The sequence below is a fragment of the Corvus hawaiiensis genome, chromosome 7 (assembly GCF_020740725.1).
Source record: "Corvus hawaiiensis isolate bCorHaw1 chromosome 7, bCorHaw1.pri.cur, whole genome shotgun sequence".
In the NCBI taxonomy this organism is placed as follows: Eukaryota; Metazoa; Chordata; class Aves; order Passeriformes; family Corvidae; genus Corvus; species Corvus hawaiiensis.
In genome coordinates, this window is record NC_063219.1 from 25,033,068 (window position 1) to 25,053,163 (window position 20,096).

Consider the following 20,096-nt stretch of genomic DNA (forward strand, 5'->3'; position numbering starts at 1 on the left):
AGGTCCCCGTGCAGTACCTGCTGGATCCCGGGGTACTGGCTGAGGGCTCGCAGTGCTTCGAGGGCTCCCTCCCTCACGGTTTTGCGCGGGTCCTGGCAGGTCACCTGCAGCAGGAGGTCGGGGGCCCTGTTCTGGATTAGCAGATCCCGCAGCTCCGCCCCGCGCTGGCCCAGGTTGCTCAGGGCCAGGGCCGCGTTGCAGCACGTCTTGGCCTGCGTGTCGCTCAGCAGCCGGGTCAGCGTGGGTACGGCCCTGCGCAGGGTCCCCGCCGGGCAAGACGCGTGGAAGGCGGCGTTGCCCACTGCAAAGGTGGCTGCCCTGCGCACGCAGCCCTCCGGGTCCGACAGGCACTCCAGCAGCCTCTCCAGCCAACCGGGCTGGCTCTGCAGCGCTGGGGGAAAGCTGTGGCGGAGCAGGTTGCCCAGCAAGTTGCAGGTTCTGGCCCGTATCAGGTGTTGCTGGTGGCTAAGCAGGTAGGTCAGTGGCTGGTCAGCCACATCTGAGTCCCTTAGGATCCTCTGGAGAAAGAGCAGGTGCTCTGAACAGGTCCGGGCCACGTGGGCCAAGAGAGACAGGAGGTCAGTTGTGAGCGTGACATTGTCTGAGAACAAGACAGACTTCAAGAAGGCAACAATGTGCTCCGAGGCAGCAGCTTCCCTCACTACTTGGTCTATGACCTGTGTATCAGACACAACAAGATGGCACAAGAGGCCCATGGGGAGCTCGGTGAACGAGAAGGGCAGATGGCGAGCGCAGACCTAAGGAAAAAGGACAGACAGCACTGCTGAGTGCACTGCACTCACGTGTGAGCCGAGCCAAGCCAAGCAGCAGTTGAATGCAGCCAGCAGGTCAGCACAAGCTTAGCAGCCAGTCAGGCTTCTCCAAGGGCTACATAGCACCCAGCTGACATCCCTGTGTGGGCAGGAACTGCCAACATGATGTGAAGTGGTGCCATGCATTGGGGACTGCAACGTAGGGAGGTGTGACCACAGTATGGGGGGAAGGAGGAACACAGGGCCAAGAGAGTACCTGCAGCAGCTGGGCAGGGATCTGGGTATCTCTCACAGCCTCCATGATCAGTGCTAAGGTGTCTTTATCCACATCCAGGGCAAAAGGGAAACAGAGGAGCTGGCAGACCTGGATGACCACATCTGGGACAACCTCAGGGTCCCCATCCTTTCCTGCTTGCCTGAATATGTGAAAGAGAGAGGGCTTAATACAGAGGTGATCAGAAAAACCTCAGGGCAAGGGGCAAAGGGCATTCCCTGCACCGGACACTAAGAGGCTCTGCAAGAGCCAGGTCAGGAACTTCTGAGCCCTTGGTGTGCTCATGTCCATGCCCCATTCAGCAGCTGAGCTCTGCCCACTCCAGCCCTTGCCACAACTCACATCTGTGCCAGGCATGCCAAGAAGCCAGGGGACAGCAGTCTCTTCAGTGTCACCATGAGGACACCATGGGACTGGGTGAGCTGAAGCAGGCACTGGTAGGACTCACGAGTGAAGACTCTGAGGGCCAGGCTGAGGAAGAACAGGGTTCCTGCAGGGGAAACAGCAGGCAGAAGGGCAAAGCTAGAGAAGGCCGTAAAGTCCCTTCACTTCTGTCTGTGCTACCTCAAGGCTGCTCCAAGGTGGATTCTGTGATTCCCTGCCCAAAACCAGAAAACCTCCACCCAGGTGGTCACACCTGCCAGAGTGGACATTCCCTGCAGCATAGACACCCTTTTTCATTCCTCCACAGCCAGCTCAGCTGAGCTACTGCCAACTGGACACAGCATGGGCCAGCCCGGCCCTCTCTCCTCAGAAGACACTGCAATCTTCAAGAAAAACCACCTGAGTCCTCTGGCCTCAGGGAACAGATGTGAACAGGGACAAACATGGGCAAGTCTGAGAGCAGGATGTGAAGCAGGGTCCAGGGCAGATGCCCTGCTGTCCTGCAGCTCCTACCTTGAGGGGAGAGGAGGTTCCAGTCTGGCTCTGCCATGTGGTGACCAGCACCTGGGGGCGGGTCTCCCTCCAGCGCTGCCCTGTTGGTGCCCACATGAAGCACCACAGCAACACAATGCCAGACCAGGCTCCACAGCTCTGAGGAAGCAAAGCCCTGCTCCAAGGCCACATCCTCCTAGAGGCAGAGAGGCAGATGTCAGAGGCCTTCATGGTCCTCCGTGGCTCCCCAGGGTTCTGATAAATGGCTCTGCCAGCCCCATGGTCCTGTGAAGGTCAGGGCTAGACGGACATGGCCCACGGGTCCTGCTGCACCTTTCAATAGTGTCAAGCCCAGGGCATCTCTGCCCTCCTTCACTCCAGTGTGCTCATGGATCACCCCTCCCTGCCCACCACTCTCCCATCACCCCTCCCTCCCCACCCATCTCTCATCAGGGAGATAAGCTGACTCTCATGGGGTTGCACAGCTCAGCCAAAGCTGCACAGTTCCCTGGTTTCCCTCAGCCTCATTACCAATCTGCATTCAGGCCTTTTTGCCACCACACCTTTTGGCAGGGACAAGGCAAAGGAGATGGCCAGACTGGTACCTGTTCAAGGAGTTCCAGCAGGAGGAAAAAGAGCCCATCATAGAGACCAGCACCCATTGGCAGGGGGAGCCACAGCTGTAAGAGAGTGGGAGACAGTCTGGAGCTGGGTGCTGGGTTTGAGGGCAGCAGCATCACACTTGCACCCTTCTGGGCCCATCTCTGCACACCTCCACAGAGGGGTATGCATGGCTCCCCAGCTTCTCTGTCCCCATCCCATACCTCTGCAGGCGCTGTCAGTGCATTTGTCACTCCTGGTAGGATCTTTTCTCCCTTAAGCTCCAAAGCCACCCCATGCTGACTGAGCTGTGCCAGGAGGAATGCTGCAGCACCCTGCAGGACAAGGAGAGCTCAGCACCTTTGGGACTTTCCCATCTGCTTGGTCACTATTGACCCTTCATCCCACCCTGAGTGAGGAACAGTAAGGCCCAAATGGGATGCAGGGGTCTGCAAGGCTCTCAGTGGTGGCTCTGGCAGTGGGGGCGGCTTACCACGAGGGACACGACAGGAGACTGGGTGATGAGGTCCACAGCCAGGGTAACCACCTCCTCAAGCCTGAAATGCAAGGACCAGGAGACAATCACTATGTTCCCACAGCTTCACATCATGCAGAATGGCAGCATCCAAATACCCACAAGGCTGGCAAGCAGCCATGTTTCAGGAGGAGCCCTGGTTCACAGCACCTCCTTGTCCGCACTGGGTCATCCTCACCACATCCTCAGCACCCACCCACACTGCCCAGAATTCCACTGGTATGTCTGGATCAGAGGGATCAGTGGGACAGGTTCCCAGCTCTGGGCAGGGTGCAGGACAGAGGGCTGTTCAAGGCAAGGCATGTTCCTCTCCCACCCATGAGTGCAGGTGGGTGCTTACCTGGGAGGGGAGGCCTGAAGCTGCAGGGTGAGCAGGGCCAGCAGATACAGAGAGGCTTCACAGGCTGCCTCCTGGGCCACCTCCACCACAGGGACCTACCAAGGGAACAGGAGTCATAGCAGGGGAGAAGAAGGTGTTTCTGGGCCCCGGAGGAGAACTGCACTCTTCAGATTAAACTCCCCTAAACTCTTCTTCCCACACGGATTGGGCTGACCAGTGCTCAGAGGAATGCATCCTGCTTGCCCATGCTCCCACTCCACCACCGGGGCTGTGGTCAGTCCTACCTCACCCTTCAAGAGCTGCATGAGGGAATCCCACAGTGGTTGGCTCCTTCCCAGGTACTGGCACAGGTTTGGACAGGCATGGCAGCCAGCGTAGAGGATCTGCAAAGCAGAGGGAAGAGATGCCTACCAGGACAGGTTCCACCCCATGGCTACCATAAGCTCATTTATTCAATAACTGACACCAGGCAGATGGGAGGCACTGAGGGCTAAACCCACGGTTCCCTCTTCCCCATGCTCCTAATTCCAGAGCAAAGGCCCAGGCACCTCTGGGCAGAGACAGATAAAAGGATGGGGCCATTACCTTCAGGATGTTCAAGGAGCAGCCTGGGTGCTCCAATCTCCCCAGCAGTCTTGCAAGTTGCTGGCTCTCTCCTTCCATAAGCTTTTCAGCTACTGCATGAGTAACCTGCAGAAATCAGCCTGTTTTGCACTCTGGGTACCTAAAGGACTGCACAGACTAGAGAAGTTTAATGCTAGCAACAATTTAATGAAAGAAAGCATCTGCTTCCTACATTTTGCCTGTGTCTACTCAGGAATGCCTATCTGCCATGACCTAGCATGGCTTTGATGCACAGTCCCAGAGCTGAGATGAGCAAGGTAAGATTCCTCCTCTGCTTCCCTCCTTGTTGACTCAGAGTTAAAGAATCAAATGTAAACCTGTAATTGTTTTCCCTCTTACTGCCCCTTCAATTTCAGATTTCCTACAGTTCATATCACTGTAATAAAAGAATTCTTCATGTTTTCCATGCATTGCCTAGTTCTTTACTTAGCCCATCTCACAGTTCAGATCCTAAGTTTGAGTCTCTTAATTGATTCAAGAATCCGTACATTCCTAGGGTCAGCTGCTGGCTGGGGAGGTGCAGCCCACAAATATGAGCCCTGCAGCCAATAAAGCCAGAGGATCCCAGCCCTCCACTCTACTGCTGAGAAAGAGATCCTCCTGGAAAGGGCTGCTGCCCCTGTGGAGACCACACCTCTTTGCCCTGTACACAGAGCTGGTCTGACCTGCTGCTTGGCTTCCCAACAGCTGTTTCTCTCCAGGGGGATGCTGCAGGCAGCAGCCAACGCAGCCAGGAAGACGTCTGCCACACATGGACTCTGGTCATGGGCTGACTTGCCCTCCGCCGCTGCACCTGCACAGGGACAGAGCTTGGGAGTCATGCTGAAGGTGCTGAGGGGCAGCAGGATGGGGTTGGATGGCAAGAGAGGAAAAGTCAGTCTTGTGATATGAGGAGGGTGAGATCTGGGATTGAGGGAGGAGAGCCCAAGTTAGCAGGGGTCTGGACAGATAAGCTTCAGCCACCTCTTCTGGCCAACAGCTCTACAATGGCCGTCAGTGCTCTGATGGAGCCCAAGGGCAGGAGGGAGAAGAAACCCCAGGAAGATGTGGCGAGCTGCTACTACTGCTACCTCGAAGAGCAGGCTGCTCTGAGATGGATCCCTGAAGGAGTCTGTTCAGCAGGGGCTGATACTCCTCTCGCAGCCTGGTGTAGAAGTGTGCAGAGATAGAGGGGTCTGTCGTGTCCAGGCTCTCACAGAGCTGGGTGAAGCACTGGGAAAAACACAGGGGTTGCCATCACTGCAGACTGAGTGTGGGAGGGGAGAGAAGGACAGCACAGGAGGAAGCTGTGGGAGGACAGCAGAGATGGGGAGAAGGACTCATGCTGGAACTTCAGGGACCTCCAAATGGTCCTCCACTCCAATGGACCTCCACTCCAGCTAGGTTACTGTACGGGACCCACATATGGCTGCACGCTGCCGAAGTGAGGGGTACATATGGAGGCACATGTCCCTTCTCACCTCTATCACAGCCTGGCAGAGCATGTCCAACAGCTATTTTTGCTCTTAATTCTTCTGGCTCTAAAACATGCAGCTCAAAAACAAAGGCTAAAAGCAAGATGATATAAAATGTGAGCCTGTATGCATTTCCTGCCTGAGCCACATGTGAATCATACTCCAACGCTGAGAACCTGCTGTGCCCACCCAGCACAATCCCAGCAGCAGAACTTTTGGCAGCAGAACCAGAAGCATGTCTGGCAAAGTGACAGTTTTGGTGCCAGCGTGTGTACAAGAGACTGTGCCTGCCATCAGCTCAGCTGGTAAAGCCACACCAGAATGGTAAAGCCAGCAAAGGTGCCCCCTCAGAGACCTTCTTTATGTATGCAATTCCCCACAAAAACCCCAAGGGGTCAGACAGCCTGCCCTGACAAGAATACATTAGACCCCGTAGTTAGGAGCACAGTCCTCAGCCTGTGCTCCCCCAACATACACAGACAACCCCATAGCTTCTGTCCCTGGGGCAGAGGGTGTGGCAGAGGGAGATGGGGGTACCCTTACCAGGAGGCTTTGCTGGCAGAGTCTCATCTCAGTGTCAACTGGTGCAGCCAGCAGCTCCGGCAGCAGGGACAAGAAGCAGTCAGCACTCTCCTGAAAGGCCTGCAGGCTGGGGGGGGGGGGGGGGCCAGGGGCAAATGAGTGCAGAGAAACACAGCCCCTTGCTGTGAGGACAGGATCTGAACACGCCCACATGGTGCTGGCTAATGGAGCAGGCAGCACACACTCACACTGTGAGCTGCTGTCAGCAGGCAGCACAACTGGACTTGTCAACTGTGCCTTTCCTTTAATTAGTCCCATTCAAGGAAAGTGCTCCTCTGTAAGCTCAGCAATATGGCATGAAGCGCTTAGACCATGATGCTTCCCCACAGAGGCAACTCCAGCTGCAGACTATGAACACCACCCTTCTACCTACTGCCAGGTCCCCAAAGTGGCCACACGAGACCTCAGAGAACAAAAAGTTGTTCCTACCTGTCCTTTCGCCCACTCTCCTCCAGGCTGCATTCACTGCTGAAATAAACTTTGGTCACCATGAGGATGTCTGTCAGCACAGTGATACACCAGGGCTGCTGCAGAATCCAGAAAGAAACCACAAATGGGGATTGTCTGCTGGCCATCCCCACACCACTGTGACAGGATCCTTCCCTGCCAGAACCTCCCCCTTCTCAAGGGTGCCTAGAAGAGGAATCTGTGAGCCAAATCCAGCAGGACACCAGGGCCTCCTCAGCACCAGCACTCTGCAGGGCTGGAAGGAGCCCAAATTTCTCTGGGGTTCTACACTCACCTGCTTGGTGCAACCAGTCTCCAGGATCTGCTTGGCTAGACACAGCAGTGACAGAGGCACATTCAGTTCTTGGCAGAAGTGGTCCAGCAGCTCAGCATCACACTGGGTAGACAGGAGGTTGCCCATAACACGAAGCACAGAACGAAGATGGGAGGCTCCCTCCAGCATCCCTTCCAGCACCTGGACACAGAGGAGCCAGAAGAGCTTATAATGAGCAGCAGTTTTGGTCTCTCCACCAGCCACGGAGCAGCCCTTCAACCCATTCAGGCAGAGGACAGCAGAAGAGCAGATGGCAAGCCAAGTGCATGGGACAGCTACAACTCCTGGAAAAGCAGAAGATCTTTTTGCTGGCTGGACTGAGGACTCTCCAAATGTTTCCAACCCAACCCTGGGGAAGAAGGCAGCATCCAAGTCTCCAGTCTTAGTTGCCTGGGCCAGCCATCACTTACCTGCTGAGCAGAGTCTGCCAGGTGGTCCCGGACATGGTGCTGGAAGGCCGGGTCCCTCAGGAGGCTCAGAGGCATGCTCAGCTGCATGGCTGAGGGCTCAGTGCCCTCAATCAGATGCTGCCACTCCTCATCGCTCTCCAGCTCCTAGCCACAGAGGAGAGAGGACTGGTGCCACAGACCCTGCCAGTCCCAGGGTCTCTGTACCAGCCCCTGGCAACTGGGCCCTGCTGTCCTCACTTAAGACACCATCTTACCTCACTCTCCAAGTCTACAGCCTCAGTGCTGTGCCTGCCCCAGGGCTCTGTCCTGCCAGCACCAGGCTGTGGATGGGAACCTGCTTCAGGAAACTCCCACTCATAGTCTCGAGAGAGGCTGTGTTGCCTGGCCAAGGAAACAGTACAGTCAGTGAAAGACCTTTTCTTTCCCTCTTCCTCCTGCCCCAGCCTCAGCCTTCCTCACCCTGGGTTGGGAGGACACTCCTCAAACTCCCACTCTGCTATGCTGCTTTTCCCTTGCAGGAGACATGGATTCTTCTCACTGGAGGCAGCCAATGGCTCCCTCTCCTCACGGGCTGCCTTCCGTGATGCTGCCCTGGGTCTATGCGTGGGAGGTCCATTGTCAGAATCCTTCATAGATGCATCACCTGCCTTCAGTTGCCCCTGGTGATGGCAGAGAAGTTGGGTCAGGGCAGGGTTACTCAGCCAGATGAGCCCCCTAGACTCCACCACCATGAGCACCCCACATCCTGCCTTGTGTGTCACTGACACCCCAGCCTGACCCATGTACTCATGTGTTTCCCCCCAGGAACCATTCCAGTGCCCCTCCTTTGCCATGACTGTCAGACAAAACCAGGGGAACCCCACGCTTTTCTCCACCTTTTTCTGTCTCTCTTCAGCCATCTTCTGCTGGGCCTTTCTCAGGATCCTGGACTGGCTGCTCCTGGGGGCCATGGAATGGACTTGCTGCTCCTTCAGGGCCTGCAGCTCTGGGGACAGCTTGGTGGTGAAGGGGTTTGAGATCACATGCTCTTCTGTGTCATCAATCACTGGGGAGGCAAGAGGAGAACTTCAGCAGCAGCTCTACCTTGTGACACAGAGAGAGTGATCTCTCTTGAGATCCCAGGGGAATCCCAAGGGACCCAGAGCAAGACCAGGTGCAGGAGCTAGGAGTCATTGCTTGGAAAAAGCTGAGAGGAGGGAGGCATTGACCAGGATAGTAAAAATAGCAGGGCAGGGAGGTCCTCCCAGTCTCCAGCCAGTAGTAGAAGGAAACAGACCTGGACAGTTTTGGAAAAAAGAGTAAGTACTCACCAGTAACCCGTCCAGCAATGAAGGGGTGAGAAAGCAGCTCTGGCCATGACAGGCGCTGGTGGGGGTCCTTCATTAGTAAACCCTGAAGGAAGCTCTGCAGAGCAGCAGAGCAGCAGGATCACTGACACATGTTCAGCACCCACCAGTGAGCACAACGTACCCACCAGTCTCCCCCAGTGAGGGCACCCAGGAGGCCTGCCTTTCCTGCCTAGCTCTGGGAAAGGAGTAGCTCTAGTGCCTAGGGCAGATGGGAAGACATTTCACCTCCCAACACAATAAATCACTCCTCTGCTGTTGGACCCAGTTTCCCAGCTTATGGACAGCAGACATTTGGTAACAGTGATACGGGTTCCCCTTCCAGGAGGTCCAGCTCTCATTGCTTTTCTATGTTCTGAAGTCCCTGTTAGGGGACATAAAAGCTAAGAGTGACCCACTACAGCAGCAGGCAAGGCCAAAACTGCATTAACAGATCTCACCCTGCAGACAGGGCCTCAGCCCTTACCTTGAACACTGGGCTCATGGTCATGGGCCATTTGACAGGGTCCTTGATGATGAGGCTGACAAGCTGGAAGATGCTGTTGGTGTAGAAGGGAGGAGTACCCACAAACAGCTCGTACAGGATGCAGCCCACAGACCACAGGTCTGCTGTGTGGTCATACGGCCGTTCTTCCACCAGCTCAGGGGACATGTACAGCGGGGTGCCCTTGATGGAGGTCAGCACCATGGTGTGGATGCTCATGGTACGGGCAAAGCTGCTCAGAGCAAAGCACAGATCGCAAGTTCAGGCTGAAACATCTGTTGCAGCTCCCAGGGAGTTCCCTATGAATTTACCAATACTTCTTCCCTCTGGAGGACAAAATCTCTCCTCTCTGCTTAACCTCTAAATATGCACAGAATCCAGGCCCCCTTCCACGCTCCCCCACTCCTCCTCTACAGCATCCAGGACATCCCTTGGCTGCTCCAAGGCCAAGCATCTCCCTCAGCACTCACCCGAAGTCACAGAGCTTGACAACACCATCTTTGGCCAGCAGGATGTTCTGGGGTTTTATGTCACGGTGCAGGATGCGGTGGGAGTGCAGGTAATAGAGAGCGGAGATGAGTTGGGCAGCTATGGTCTGGACCTGCCAGAGACACAGAAGCCTCACCCTGTGTCCCATGGTGCCACCCACTGGCACAACCATGGGGGCCAGGTCCCTTACGGCCTGGCTCCCACACTACTTCTACTTCTGTCCTGCTTGGGGCAGGGACCAACCCCAGCTGTGGGCCAGCAGTTTCTTGGAGTAGGCCAATAGCCAAGGCAGCAGTCTGGTGCTGTGGCCCTTGGAAAGGGAACAGAGAAACTGAGGTCTCTGCAGGACCCCACTGTCCCACAGTGCCAACCTGGCCTCCTCTCCATCCTTTCCAGAAGCTCTGCCAGGTAAAGCCCCAGAGGCACCCTCACCCTCCTGACATCTCCTGGCTCACAGCAGAGACCCTCTGCCTGCAGGCAGACAAGTCCTGTTTTCTCCAGCCTGCAGCAAACACTGCATGGCCACTACCATGATAGACACCTGGTCCTCAGGGAAACTCCCATCGTCCTCCAGGATCTGGAAGAGCTCTCCCTCTGCGTAGTCAGTCACTACCACCACCTGGAGGGAAGAGCAGCATGGTGAGATCAGGCCCTAGGGACCAGGACAGAGCAGGGTAAGAAATCTGAGGGAGGTGTTGGGGTGTCATCGTGCAAAGTCCATCAGCTTGGGCTGGGACTTGGAATGGAATAGACCTCCCATGGCTGCACTGCAGCAAGGACCTGGCACTTGGCAGAGGTCTTGTAGCTGTCCATATCTAAGACAACCAGCAGAAACAAGGGAAGAGGGAAGGACAGGACAAGCCCAGAATGGTACTTCCAAGCCCAGTGGGTAGAATCACTCCCTTGAGCTTGTTTTGAATCTGCTGTCTAATGACTTCATTTCATGTTCCCATGTCCCATAGAGGTCTTCAATCCTCTATTATCATATTCTACCCGTGAGAGTTTAAATCAGTGAAAAGCCAGTCTCTGGAGAGACTGATGAGTGAAGAGTCACACTCATACTGTGATCTCAAACCACTTTTCCTGCATCACACACCCCCTGGTCAGCTCCTTCACCTCTGCATATGACCTAGTACAGCCCATGCAGCCCACACAGGTGTTGGCTCCCCACATAGCACATACTAAAGGGCTCTGAAAAACACTAACCAGACCCTGGGATGAAGTCACTACCATCTCCCGAGAAAGATGTCCCTACAACAGCAGGGGACAGCCCTTCTTCCCCTGCCCCAGTCAAGAAAAAGCGTTTGCCTGGAGTAGTCCCCTTCACCTCCTTAGCAGTCTCAAAGCTGTCAAGCATCTGGATGATGTTGGGGTGATGGAGATCTCTCACAATCTCAATTTCCCGCTGCAGGTTCTTCAGCTCCTTCTCAGACCGCCCCACCTTGGGGATGAACTTCAAGGCCACCACCTTCCAAAGCAGGAAAAGCTGGGATCAGACCAGGCTCCTGGTCAGACCCACCCTGGCAAAGGCTGCTTTTAACCCAAACAGGACTCAGTACTTTCCAGCTGAACACAGACAATAGAACAATGAGATATTTGTTCACTGGGCCCGTTGGACCTAGGGTTCTCCCCAGGCCCTTGCACATCAGCACTGGTGCTCACACTTCTTTTCACACTGGCATTTAAAGCAAAGAAATGTAATCAGTGAACACAGATAAAACCAGGACTTCAGAAACATGGGACAGGACCTCAAGATGCTGGTGAACAGCAGGTCTAACATGAGCCAGCAGTGTGCCCTGGAAATGAGGAACACTAGCAGCACCCTGGGCTGGATCAACAGGCAGGAACTGCAGGGAAGTGATTATTGGCCTTTATTTTGAACCTTGTGGACCATGTTGGGAATATTGTGGCCAGGTTTTTGGCCCAGAAAGACATCAGTAGGCTGGAGTGGGTATAGCAGAGAGACCCATGATGGTGAGGGGACTGAAACACGTGGAAGGACGACACAGGGATTACAAATTGAAACAGAGGGAGGTTCAATTTGATAAGAGGAAAACACATTCATCCCAGTAATAGTCAGGCACCAGCTGTAGGGTGTTTGTCTTGAGGGTTTCAGAGGATCTAAATTTAGCGCTGGCCCTGCTGTGAGGTCTTGAGGTCGCTCCTGATGTCCCTTGAATCCAAATGACTCAGTGCCAGCAGGAGCTGGTCAGGAATGTCAGCAGAAAGCCGAATGAATGCCGAGTCCCAAAGGCCTGGCAGAGTCTTAGAACCCAAGAGGCACCAGAAATCAGTCCCAGCCACATACAACAGAGCCCCAACCCTCTCCCCTCACCTGGGCGCTGTGCTTCCGGCGCCCCTTGTACACGCGCCCAAAGGAGCCTTCGCCGACCATTTCGAGGATGTGGTAGTTCTCCATCGTTCGGGACGGGGCCGCTGAGCTGCCGACGCAAAGAGGCCAGTGAGGAGCAACGTCTCCCCTTCCGCGGGGCTGCACCCAGCGCCCGTTCCCTTGGGCGAGTGTCCTCCCCCCGCCCCAGGCTTTGTTCCTGCCCACCGGCCGCACGGCAGGACGAGCCGCGAGCCCCGAGGGCAGCACTCCCGCTGCGGGATGAGCCTCGCCCCGCTCCGCTCCTGCCCCGGACCCGCCGCCGAGCCGTCTCCTGGCAACGGACTGCCCGCTTCCGCTTCCGGGGCGGGCGGGGAGATGGCGGCGGCCGGTGAGGAAGCGGAGGCGACGGACTGGTAACAGCCCCCGTACCTTCCCCGGTCTCTGCACCCTCCCCCGTGCCCGCACCCCTGCTGTCCCGCACCCCCAGCCCGCCGGGGCCGTCTGACCCCCGCCCGGTCGGTTCCCGCAGGGCGCTGCCGCCGGAAGTGGAGGTGCTGGAGTCCATCTACCTGGAGGAGCTGCGGGTGGCGCGGGGCCTGGGCAGGTACGTCCCGCGTTCCCCATCCCCGGCCCGGCCCCGCGCCGCCCTCCTCACCCCGAATTGCCCCTTCTCCAGGTGGGAGCCCTGGGAGATCAGCATCACCCTGCACCCTGCCACGGCCCAGGACCAGGACTCCCAGTACGTCCGCTTCACCCTGGTCCTCTCCGTGCCCCCTCAGGTAGGCTTCCCGCTCCCCCCGCGCCCCTGCACCTCCCGGCCGCGGGCCACTCCACCTTCCTTGTGCTTTGGGTGTTTCTCTTTTATCTTAGTATCCTGATAAAGCTCCGGAGATCTCCATCAGGAATCCGCGGGGGCTGTCAGATGAGCAAATTCAAAAGTGAGTGCCAGGAGGGCGGGGAGTGGCGATCCTTTCCTCCAGAGATCCGAGAGGCAGAACTGTTGGACAAGCCTTCTGTAATTCATGTGACTTCCCATGTCTGGGATACAGGGATGAGATGGATACAGGTCCCTAAATTACTTTGTCCTAAATTTCTCAGGAGGCACTGGTGCCGAATTTGACACAGAGGGGTCCACCTTGTGGTTGTTGCCCTGTGGTCCCCCTGGAATGTAATTTGAATCCCCAGGGCCTTGAAAGCTGCTGGTCCTGCTCTGGCAGAGGTGGGACTGATCCAAGTCCTTGGGCAGTCAGTTCTTGCCTTTGTGCTTCGGTCCTTGGCACAGTGGAATGTGTGCAGAGACCTTGGTGCCTACCAGCAGCACGTGAGGATGCAGCTCCCAACACTCAGGCAGGCTCCCCCTGCTCAGGGGCTGCTGATTCACCAAAGCCTGGGATTCACCAAAACCAAAGGGTGCTGGGTGAGCTCAAGCTGAGGCCATCAGCAAATCTGCTCCTGCAAGTCCTGTCATGACAAAGGCTTCCTGTGCACTGGCTTGTGGGGAGCCAGGACTGCATGTGAATATGTGTGTGCCTGTCCTGTGCTCCAAGCAAAGTCTGAAGGCCAGTCCTCTCTTTTTTCTTGTCATCATGGCAAGATCGCAGGTATGTGGGACAGTGAAAAGGTAGCTAAATTTGTATTAAGGATTTCTGCTGCTTTGCTGTAGGATTTCCCAGACCCTCAGAAGTGTCGCTGAAGCCAGACTGGGGACAGAGGTGCTCTATGAACTGATCGAGGTGAGAGTTGGAGGAGGCTGGGGGTGACCAGCCACAGACACTGACCCCTGACTGCCCAAGGGGTGGGACATCTCTGAGCCCATGGGCAGGCCAGTGAGTAAAATGTTTGCTTTAATGCTTTCACAGAAGGGGAAGGAGATCCTCACTGACAATAATATTCCTCAAGGACAGTGTGTGATCTGCCTCTATGGATTCCAGGTAGGCATGTGTCTCCTGACCCCACAGACTGACTGGGAAGTGAGGCAAGAGAACAGGAAGTCTGACACTGGGATATCAGTCTGGGACCAAGATGTTCCCCAGCAGTCCCCTGCCCCCCATTCTGTGGGTGATCTGGCTGCACAGGGCCCTTCCTAGTGCAATACATGCTGCTCTTCCCATCAGCCTTTAGATAATCTTCTACAGAAAATGGGCATGGGGCAGTGAGAGATGCTGGAGCGTCTCCAAAGAAGCATAGACTTTGGGACTAGTTGATGGTGCATTTCAGCTTCCCTGTGTTGGTTACACCTCACCTGGAGATCAGCACACAGGTGGTCAGGAGGGACTAGAACATATCCATGCAGGTGCTGAGGTCTGTGGGGACAGGGAAGCTGGCCTTATCAGGGTTGCAAGGAAAGTCAGCACCTGCCTAGGAAGGAGAGCACATCAGGTGGGAAGATTGCTGCTTACACAGGAACACATGCGGAGAAATCAGTCATAAAATCTTTGCATCTTGACATTAGGACTATTTCTAACATTTGAAACAAGAAGCAGCGTCTCAGTAATTGCTGAGGGAGTGGAGATGCAGCCCAACAGAAGGTGTTAGGTGCCTCTGCCACCACTAGCCCTAGTTCCCCATGGCCACCACTGACATGGAAGTGAAAACCCAACTCAGCTGGGTGGTTACACAACCCTTTGCTTAGAAATCCTTCAAAGGCACTCTTTTCTCTTGACAGGAGAAGGAAGCCTTCACAAAAACCCAGTGCTACCACTACTTCCACTCCCACTGTCTGGCCCGCTATGCCCAGCACATGGAGGAGGAGATCCTCATGCAGCAGGAGGAGAGAGAGCAGCACCTTGCACCATCCCCCAAACAGGTACTGGGCCCACTTCCTTGGCCCCCTGCACAGACCCTTCTAACATCTGTATCATGCTCTTTGGGACATGGAGCCTGTGCTGAGAATCAGAGCAGGGACTAGACTAAGTTATCTCCAAGGGCCCTTTCCAGGGAGATTGGAACCAAACAAATTGGTTTATTGGATCTCTGGGTCAGTGCCTGCTGTGTGAGGGGGCAAGGGAGTTGCATTTTTAGACTTCTGGAACCACAGGATTTAGAGAGTTCCTTCCCTAGTCCTAGTCCTTGAACTGTGGGGGGTTGCAGCAGGGTAAACACAATCACCTGTGTTTTGGGGTGATAAAACCTGCCTAGCACATGTTGGAACAGTTGTCAGCTGTGGAGCAAACAGCACAGCTGAGCATGGAACAAGTCAAAGGTTCCTTCCTACAAACCCTTTCAAAGAGGTGCTGCCTAGATGACACACTCCTTTGGAGCAGAGAGTAATAGATCCTAGGCTGAGGACTGAAGCCATACGTGTTGACAGGGATGCTTTGTAAAGCAGTCAGCTGCTGGAGCACAAATCCCAGCATGCCTCATGTGGAGACACCTTCCCTAGCAGTTGTTGAGAACCCAGGCTGCTTTCATGCTGCTGGAACCCCTCTGGGCTTCCTTACCTTGGCAGAAGAGTGAAGAAGACCACTCTTAGGGTGGGGTTATGGGGCAGCATGTGAGCTGGATTGCAGACAGGGTTTGCTGTCACCTCTTGCCTCCCCACAGGAAGTTGGTGTGCAGTGCCCTGTCTGCCGGGAAACCCTGGTCTACGACCTCTCTGCTCTGAAGGCAGCACCACCCCCACAGCACCCTCTGGTAAGAGATGGGGGTTCACCTGCCCAGCTGTGGCTTCAACTGGGACACTGTAAAGGATGAATGCATGCACTCTCTCTCAGGTCCTCGTAGATGTCCCATCCAAAGGGCAGCTCACAGAGCAGGTTCAGTTGTATAGCCCTGAGTTGAGCAGATGTGCTGAGTGAGAGCTGATTCTGCCATGGGGCACATCCCTGCCCTCACTGGCATACAATCAGGTCAGGAGAGTGACCTGATGGTAGCTGCTCTGCATTCTGCCCCACAGCAGTCACTGCAGAAACAGTGGGTCTGCACTGGGATGCTGTGCCTTTGTCCAGGGATTTCTCATGCATCTGTAGGCCTGGTCAATGTGGTAGAAGGAAGCAAGTTGCCTGGCACTGTGCAAAGAAGGGTTTGGGGAGTAGCTCCCAGCCTTGCCACTGCCTATCCATGCTAGGTGTTGAGAGAGCCCTTACCCTGCATTGCTTTCTTCCACTCAGGAGCTGTATAGGCCAGATGCCAAGGTGCTGCAGCACCAGGAAGAACTGCGCCTGATTTTCAAGAGACAGCAAGAGAAAGGGGGAATCATCGACCCCGAGGCAGAGAGGAACCGATATTTCATCAGCCTCCAGGCGGTATGGCACTGGGGGCAGAGAGCTGCTGAGAGGGCTCTGGGCTGCAGGACTAAGCACTGGCATCTGCTGTGGGGACACCCCTGTCCTTTCCTTCACTGGTGGCTTCTTTCTTTCAGCCTCCAGCTGCTGTGGATCCAGGCCAAGCAGCCGCTGCCTCTGAGCTGTCGGTGAGTGCCCGTGCTGCGGACGTGCCCCAGCCACCAAGCCAAGCCTCAGCTCCCGAGCCAACTGGGGCGTCGGAGGCCAGGGCAGAACCCACGCGGCCTGAGAGGCCTGCTGTGCCCAGAGAGCAACTGAGCAAGAGGGAGAGGCACAGAGGGGAGAAGCCAGGCTCCAGAGGCCAAGGCAGGCAGCTGTGCAGTGGCTCGCAGGAACCAGGAGAGGAAGCCTGTCATCCGCTCCATGGCTCCAGGGGGCCCAGGGTCTTCAGCCGGAGACCGGAGCGGAGACCTGCTGGACGGCACAGCCAGGAGTTTTCAAAGCCTCACAGTAGAAGCAGGGCTGCTCCCTTGGCTGACAGAAAGGGGATCTGCCCTGAAGAGCCCTCACCAGCAAGAGAGGCTGTGGACTTGAAAGAGGAGCACCATGACGTGGAGAAATGGAGCACAGAGGAGGGGACTGAGGCCCAGGGCAGGAAAAAGGAGAACCTGATGTTCAACCGCAGTGACCACAAAGCTGCCCCCAACTGGCAGGGCCACCATAGGCCCTGGGATTGTGGAAGGTGGGAGAGGTCCAGAGTTCAGGAGCGTGGTTCCTACCCTAGAGCACCAAGAGGGCGAGGGGTGTTCAGGCCCAGTGGACATCAAGAAGCCCATCCTGAGAAGGAGAGTGGCTCCTAGCAGGAATGATGAGGGGCTGGGCTGGGGGAAAAAAGGGCTGTTTCTGGGGAGAACAATGAATGCTCTGGTGAAGCAGTAGCAAGCAGATACTGTACCCCATGGAAGGGAGGAGGCAGATGGCACATGGGACAGCTTGAGACAGACAGTGTTGCCAGGGTATGTGCAGAGTAAAGCATCCTGGCATGAGCAACTGGCTGTCGCTAGCATTAGAGAAGTGGAATCTTGACAGATCATATCAGCCTAGGTCTCAGAGGACCCAGAAGACAGAGGTAGTTTTGGGGATCTGCAGCCATCATCCCTATAGGTGAAATGCCAAGAAATATGTACACCTACAGAGCAAATGGACTGAGCCCAGCATAGTGCCATGGCAGAGCCAAAGTTGTGGCAAGACCTTCCCCGGAAGCCAGTGTCCCAGTGGAGCTGCGGTGGTACCAAGTGCTGGGACTGTGCCAGGGCAGTATATTGGAGCTCAGCTGCACTCGCTCTGTCCCCCATTCCTTCTCAGAGCACCTTCTCAACTGCTGGGATTGGCCAGGCAAGTCCTCTTTACACAGGGCATCTCCCAGTCCCAGCCAGGAGATCCAAGTTAAGCTTAAGTCAATGCATTGGCAGGTCACAGCCGTCTGGTGGCTAAGGCCTCACCTTGGCTCCCGCTTCTCCAGGAAGCCCATATTTAGCTGGAGCTCCTGCCCTGTTTTTCAACTGCTTTTGTGCAGGCTGAAGCTGATGGGGGGAACCTTGGAAGAGGGCACTCTGCTTTGTAACCTGTATCTGTCAGAATCCCCCTCCAAGGCCAGGCTGTCTCTTGGCACTTCTGACAACCCAGAAGTGAATACCTGCCCCAGTATTTTGGATACTGCTAACTCCTGTAATCAAGCTGATACTGCTTAAATGAGGATTTGATGTTTAAACTAACTTGGTGCAGTTACTTCTACTGCTGCTCCACAGATTTAAACGGTGTCCCAATCCAAAGCTACGAAGAGTGATCCCCAAGCCTCTGAGTGGGGCACTGCTATTAAATTAATTTGTTGGGTCTTCTCCAGAGCCTGCTCCCTTTGTTTCCTCTGCCCTCTTGCTCCTCTGTTGCTTTTTGGAGCGAAGGTGTTGATCCCTGGTATTTTTCAATTCCTTCCCTGTTCCCTACAACCAGGACCGAGGCAGAGGCCTTCCCCTGGCACTCCTGGGTGGCAGGAGGGCTCCCTGCTTTGCCTGGCTTAGTATAAGCTCTCTGCCTCACCTAGACAATATTGATTCCTTCACACTTGTTTGTGCCTTGTCCCCCACCTCTTGTGCCCACACATGGGTTGTTATTGTCTTCCTCTTTCTGCTAAGTGCAAGAATAGCAGTGCCACAAGGGCATTTGCCAGTGCACACATCTGTCTGACTGATCTTTGGCACATGAAAGTTGCACTAACCCCATTATTGACTAAGAACTCCTCATCTGCTGCCCTGCTTACTCCATATCTGGTCTTGACCTGAAGGGGTTGGTTTAACATGCTGCCCAAGAACCTTCTGTGCTTAAATTTCCAACACTGGTCTATTTCCAACCCTAATGCTCTAAAATAATTTTTTTTTCTCCCTCCTTGGCCTGAGCCTAGACTACCTGTCCTGGGCTAGGTGATCTGAGAGCCAGATGTTGTGCCCTCCTGCAGATGAGGGCTGAGCACTTGTGCCCTGAAGAGAACCCTAATTTTTCTTCAGTGCTTGCTCTGTCCTTGTTCAGCTGTTTTCTGGGGGAATGGCCTGCCCACAGTTGGGTGAAAAGGCACAAACTTTACCTGACACTGGTGCTTGTTCTGCTGCCTCCTGCCTTCCCTGGTGAAACTGCTGTGCTCCAAGAAAGCCATTTGATTGTATCCTGAAAGAAACATGGAAGATCTCTGCCCCTTACAGCAGCTGAAGCTCCTTGGCTTCCTCTGGTGTGCCAGGATTACTCTCAGCAGCAAAGTTGCTGTGCCATGTTTGGAGCATGGGAATTCAGCCATGGAAATCAGAGTGAGGATTTGGATAACTTCAATCAAATGCCAGATATGTTAGTGGGAAGGGATTTTTCCCTGGGAATAGTGCTTTAGGAAGGGCCCTCTCTGACTCACTGCTGTCAGCCTGGAGCAGAGGGCATTTTGCAACAGTATGTGGAAATGAACTTGGGATAAACGAAACCTCGAGGTCAGAGGGGAGGAAGAGAGCCTGCACACTGACCTGACCTGGGTCCCCTTGCTTGGTGTCCACCTGTGTCACTTGCCTACCTCACAAGGCTGTTGTGAGGCTTAACTGGCAAAAGCCCTCGGGCCGGGCAGAAAGGCACCGGCAGCGTCTGTAGCATTAACACTATTAAAAGCAAGCAGAGAGAGATGCTGTGTGTGATGGCATTGGGCCCCTCTGGCTCCCCCCCAAACACTTCCTGTCCTCCCAGACAGCTGTGGGACATTTGCCAGTCACTCACTGGCCAGTTTTGACCCCCAGCTTTGAGGGAAGAGGCTGGATCTGAGCAGCCAGCCTCTGCTGGATGGCCAAACACAGGGTTTGAGATGCCAACCAGCAGCATTTGCAGAAACATTTTTGTAAGTCTGGGGTTGCATTAAACCAGTTCCTGTTTGCACCAAAATCCATCCAGGTGCCATTGGCCTTGTGTATTGCTGTGTGCTTTTGGCTATGCCTTTGGCCCCACAGGGCGGAGCCAAGAGGAGGGCTAAGCAGTGATCTACAATTTGGGTTTGGCTTGGAACCCACTCCCCCCAGTCCCAGCAAGGTGATGCAACTGACCACATTAACATAGGACTGGCTCTGGGGACAACTGATTTTCAGGGTTCTGAAAGAGGGACTGGAAGGGGAGAGCTCTTGGGAAAATATGCTGTAACTGGCCAAAGCCTCTCATCTGCCCTTACATAGCTCCAGGGCCCCACATCTCCTCTGGTGGGAAGAACAGTCATGTCCACCTAGGAGCAATATCCAAGCAGATCTGTGGCTTGGCATCATAACTCAGCAGGACCAGTGGCACCAGCCTGGAGCTTGAGGAACAATGAGTTGTCTCTTAGGAGCTGCTTTTTTTTTAGAAACACTCTGGATTTGCTGTACTGGCCTTGCCAGGCCCTGGTCAGGAGGGCTCTGGACCA

The 20,096-nt window shown here is 55.1% G+C and overlaps 2 protein-coding genes across 3 annotated transcripts in view; one reads left to right on the forward strand and one right to left on the reverse strand.

Moving 5' to 3' along the window:
- The window catches only part of LOC125328409 (tubulin monoglutamylase TTLL4-like), a 38,756-nt gene extending 26,530 nt beyond the window's left edge, over positions 1–12,226 (reverse strand). The window contains exons 1-26 of one of the 2 annotated variants that reach the window (XM_048309034.1): positions 12,126–12,226; positions 11,904–12,009; positions 10,896–11,036; positions 10,110–10,187; positions 9,550–9,680; positions 9,062–9,311; positions 8,560–8,653; positions 8,125–8,294; positions 7,709–7,908; positions 7,504–7,630; positions 7,250–7,393; positions 6,801–6,980; positions 6,488–6,585; positions 6,020–6,125; positions 5,093–5,234; positions 4,688–4,815; positions 3,984–4,088; positions 3,683–3,781; positions 3,399–3,493; positions 3,017–3,080; positions 2,748–2,858; positions 2,529–2,603; positions 1,945–2,119; positions 1,390–1,537; positions 1,030–1,189; positions 18–758 (exon numbers count right to left, since the gene is read on the reverse strand). In XM_048309034.1, coding sequence (XP_048164991.1) covers positions 18–758; positions 1,030–1,189; positions 1,390–1,537; positions 1,945–2,119; positions 2,529–2,603; positions 2,748–2,858; positions 3,017–3,080; positions 3,399–3,493; positions 3,683–3,781; positions 3,984–4,088; positions 4,688–4,815; positions 5,093–5,234; positions 6,020–6,125; positions 6,488–6,585; positions 6,801–6,980; positions 7,250–7,393; positions 7,504–7,630; positions 7,709–7,908; positions 8,125–8,294; positions 8,560–8,653; positions 9,062–9,311; positions 9,550–9,680; positions 10,110–10,187; positions 10,896–11,036; positions 11,904–11,987 — 3,846 coding nt within the window. In that variant the 5' untranslated portion in view covers positions 11,988–12,009; positions 12,126–12,226. Of the gene's footprint in view, positions 1–17; positions 759–1,029; positions 1,190–1,389; positions 1,538–1,944; positions 2,120–2,528; positions 2,604–2,747; positions 2,859–3,016; positions 3,081–3,398; positions 3,494–3,682; positions 3,782–3,983; positions 4,089–4,687; positions 4,816–5,092; positions 5,235–6,019; positions 6,126–6,487; positions 6,586–6,800; positions 6,981–7,249; positions 7,394–7,503; positions 7,631–7,708; positions 7,909–8,124; positions 8,295–8,559; positions 8,654–9,061; positions 9,312–9,549; positions 9,681–10,109; positions 10,188–10,895; positions 11,037–11,903 lie in introns of both variants that reach the window. The other variant, XM_048309036.1, reaches the window with a different exon arrangement.
- Positions 12,227–12,233: 7 nt separating this feature from the next.
- On the forward strand, positions 12,234–19,333 carry RNF25 (ring finger protein 25). The gene is made up of 10 exons (XM_048309048.1): positions 12,234–12,313; positions 12,430–12,504; positions 12,577–12,679; positions 12,771–12,838; positions 13,564–13,633; positions 13,760–13,831; positions 14,566–14,706; positions 15,444–15,533; positions 16,010–16,144; positions 16,261–19,333. Exons 1-10 carry the CDS (start codon positions 12,276–12,278, stop codon positions 16,981–16,983), a joined length of 1,515 nt encoding a protein of 504 aa, XP_048165005.1. The 5' UTR covers positions 12,234–12,275; the 3' UTR covers positions 16,984–19,333.
- The last annotated feature ends 763 nt before the right edge of the window (positions 19,334–20,096 follow it).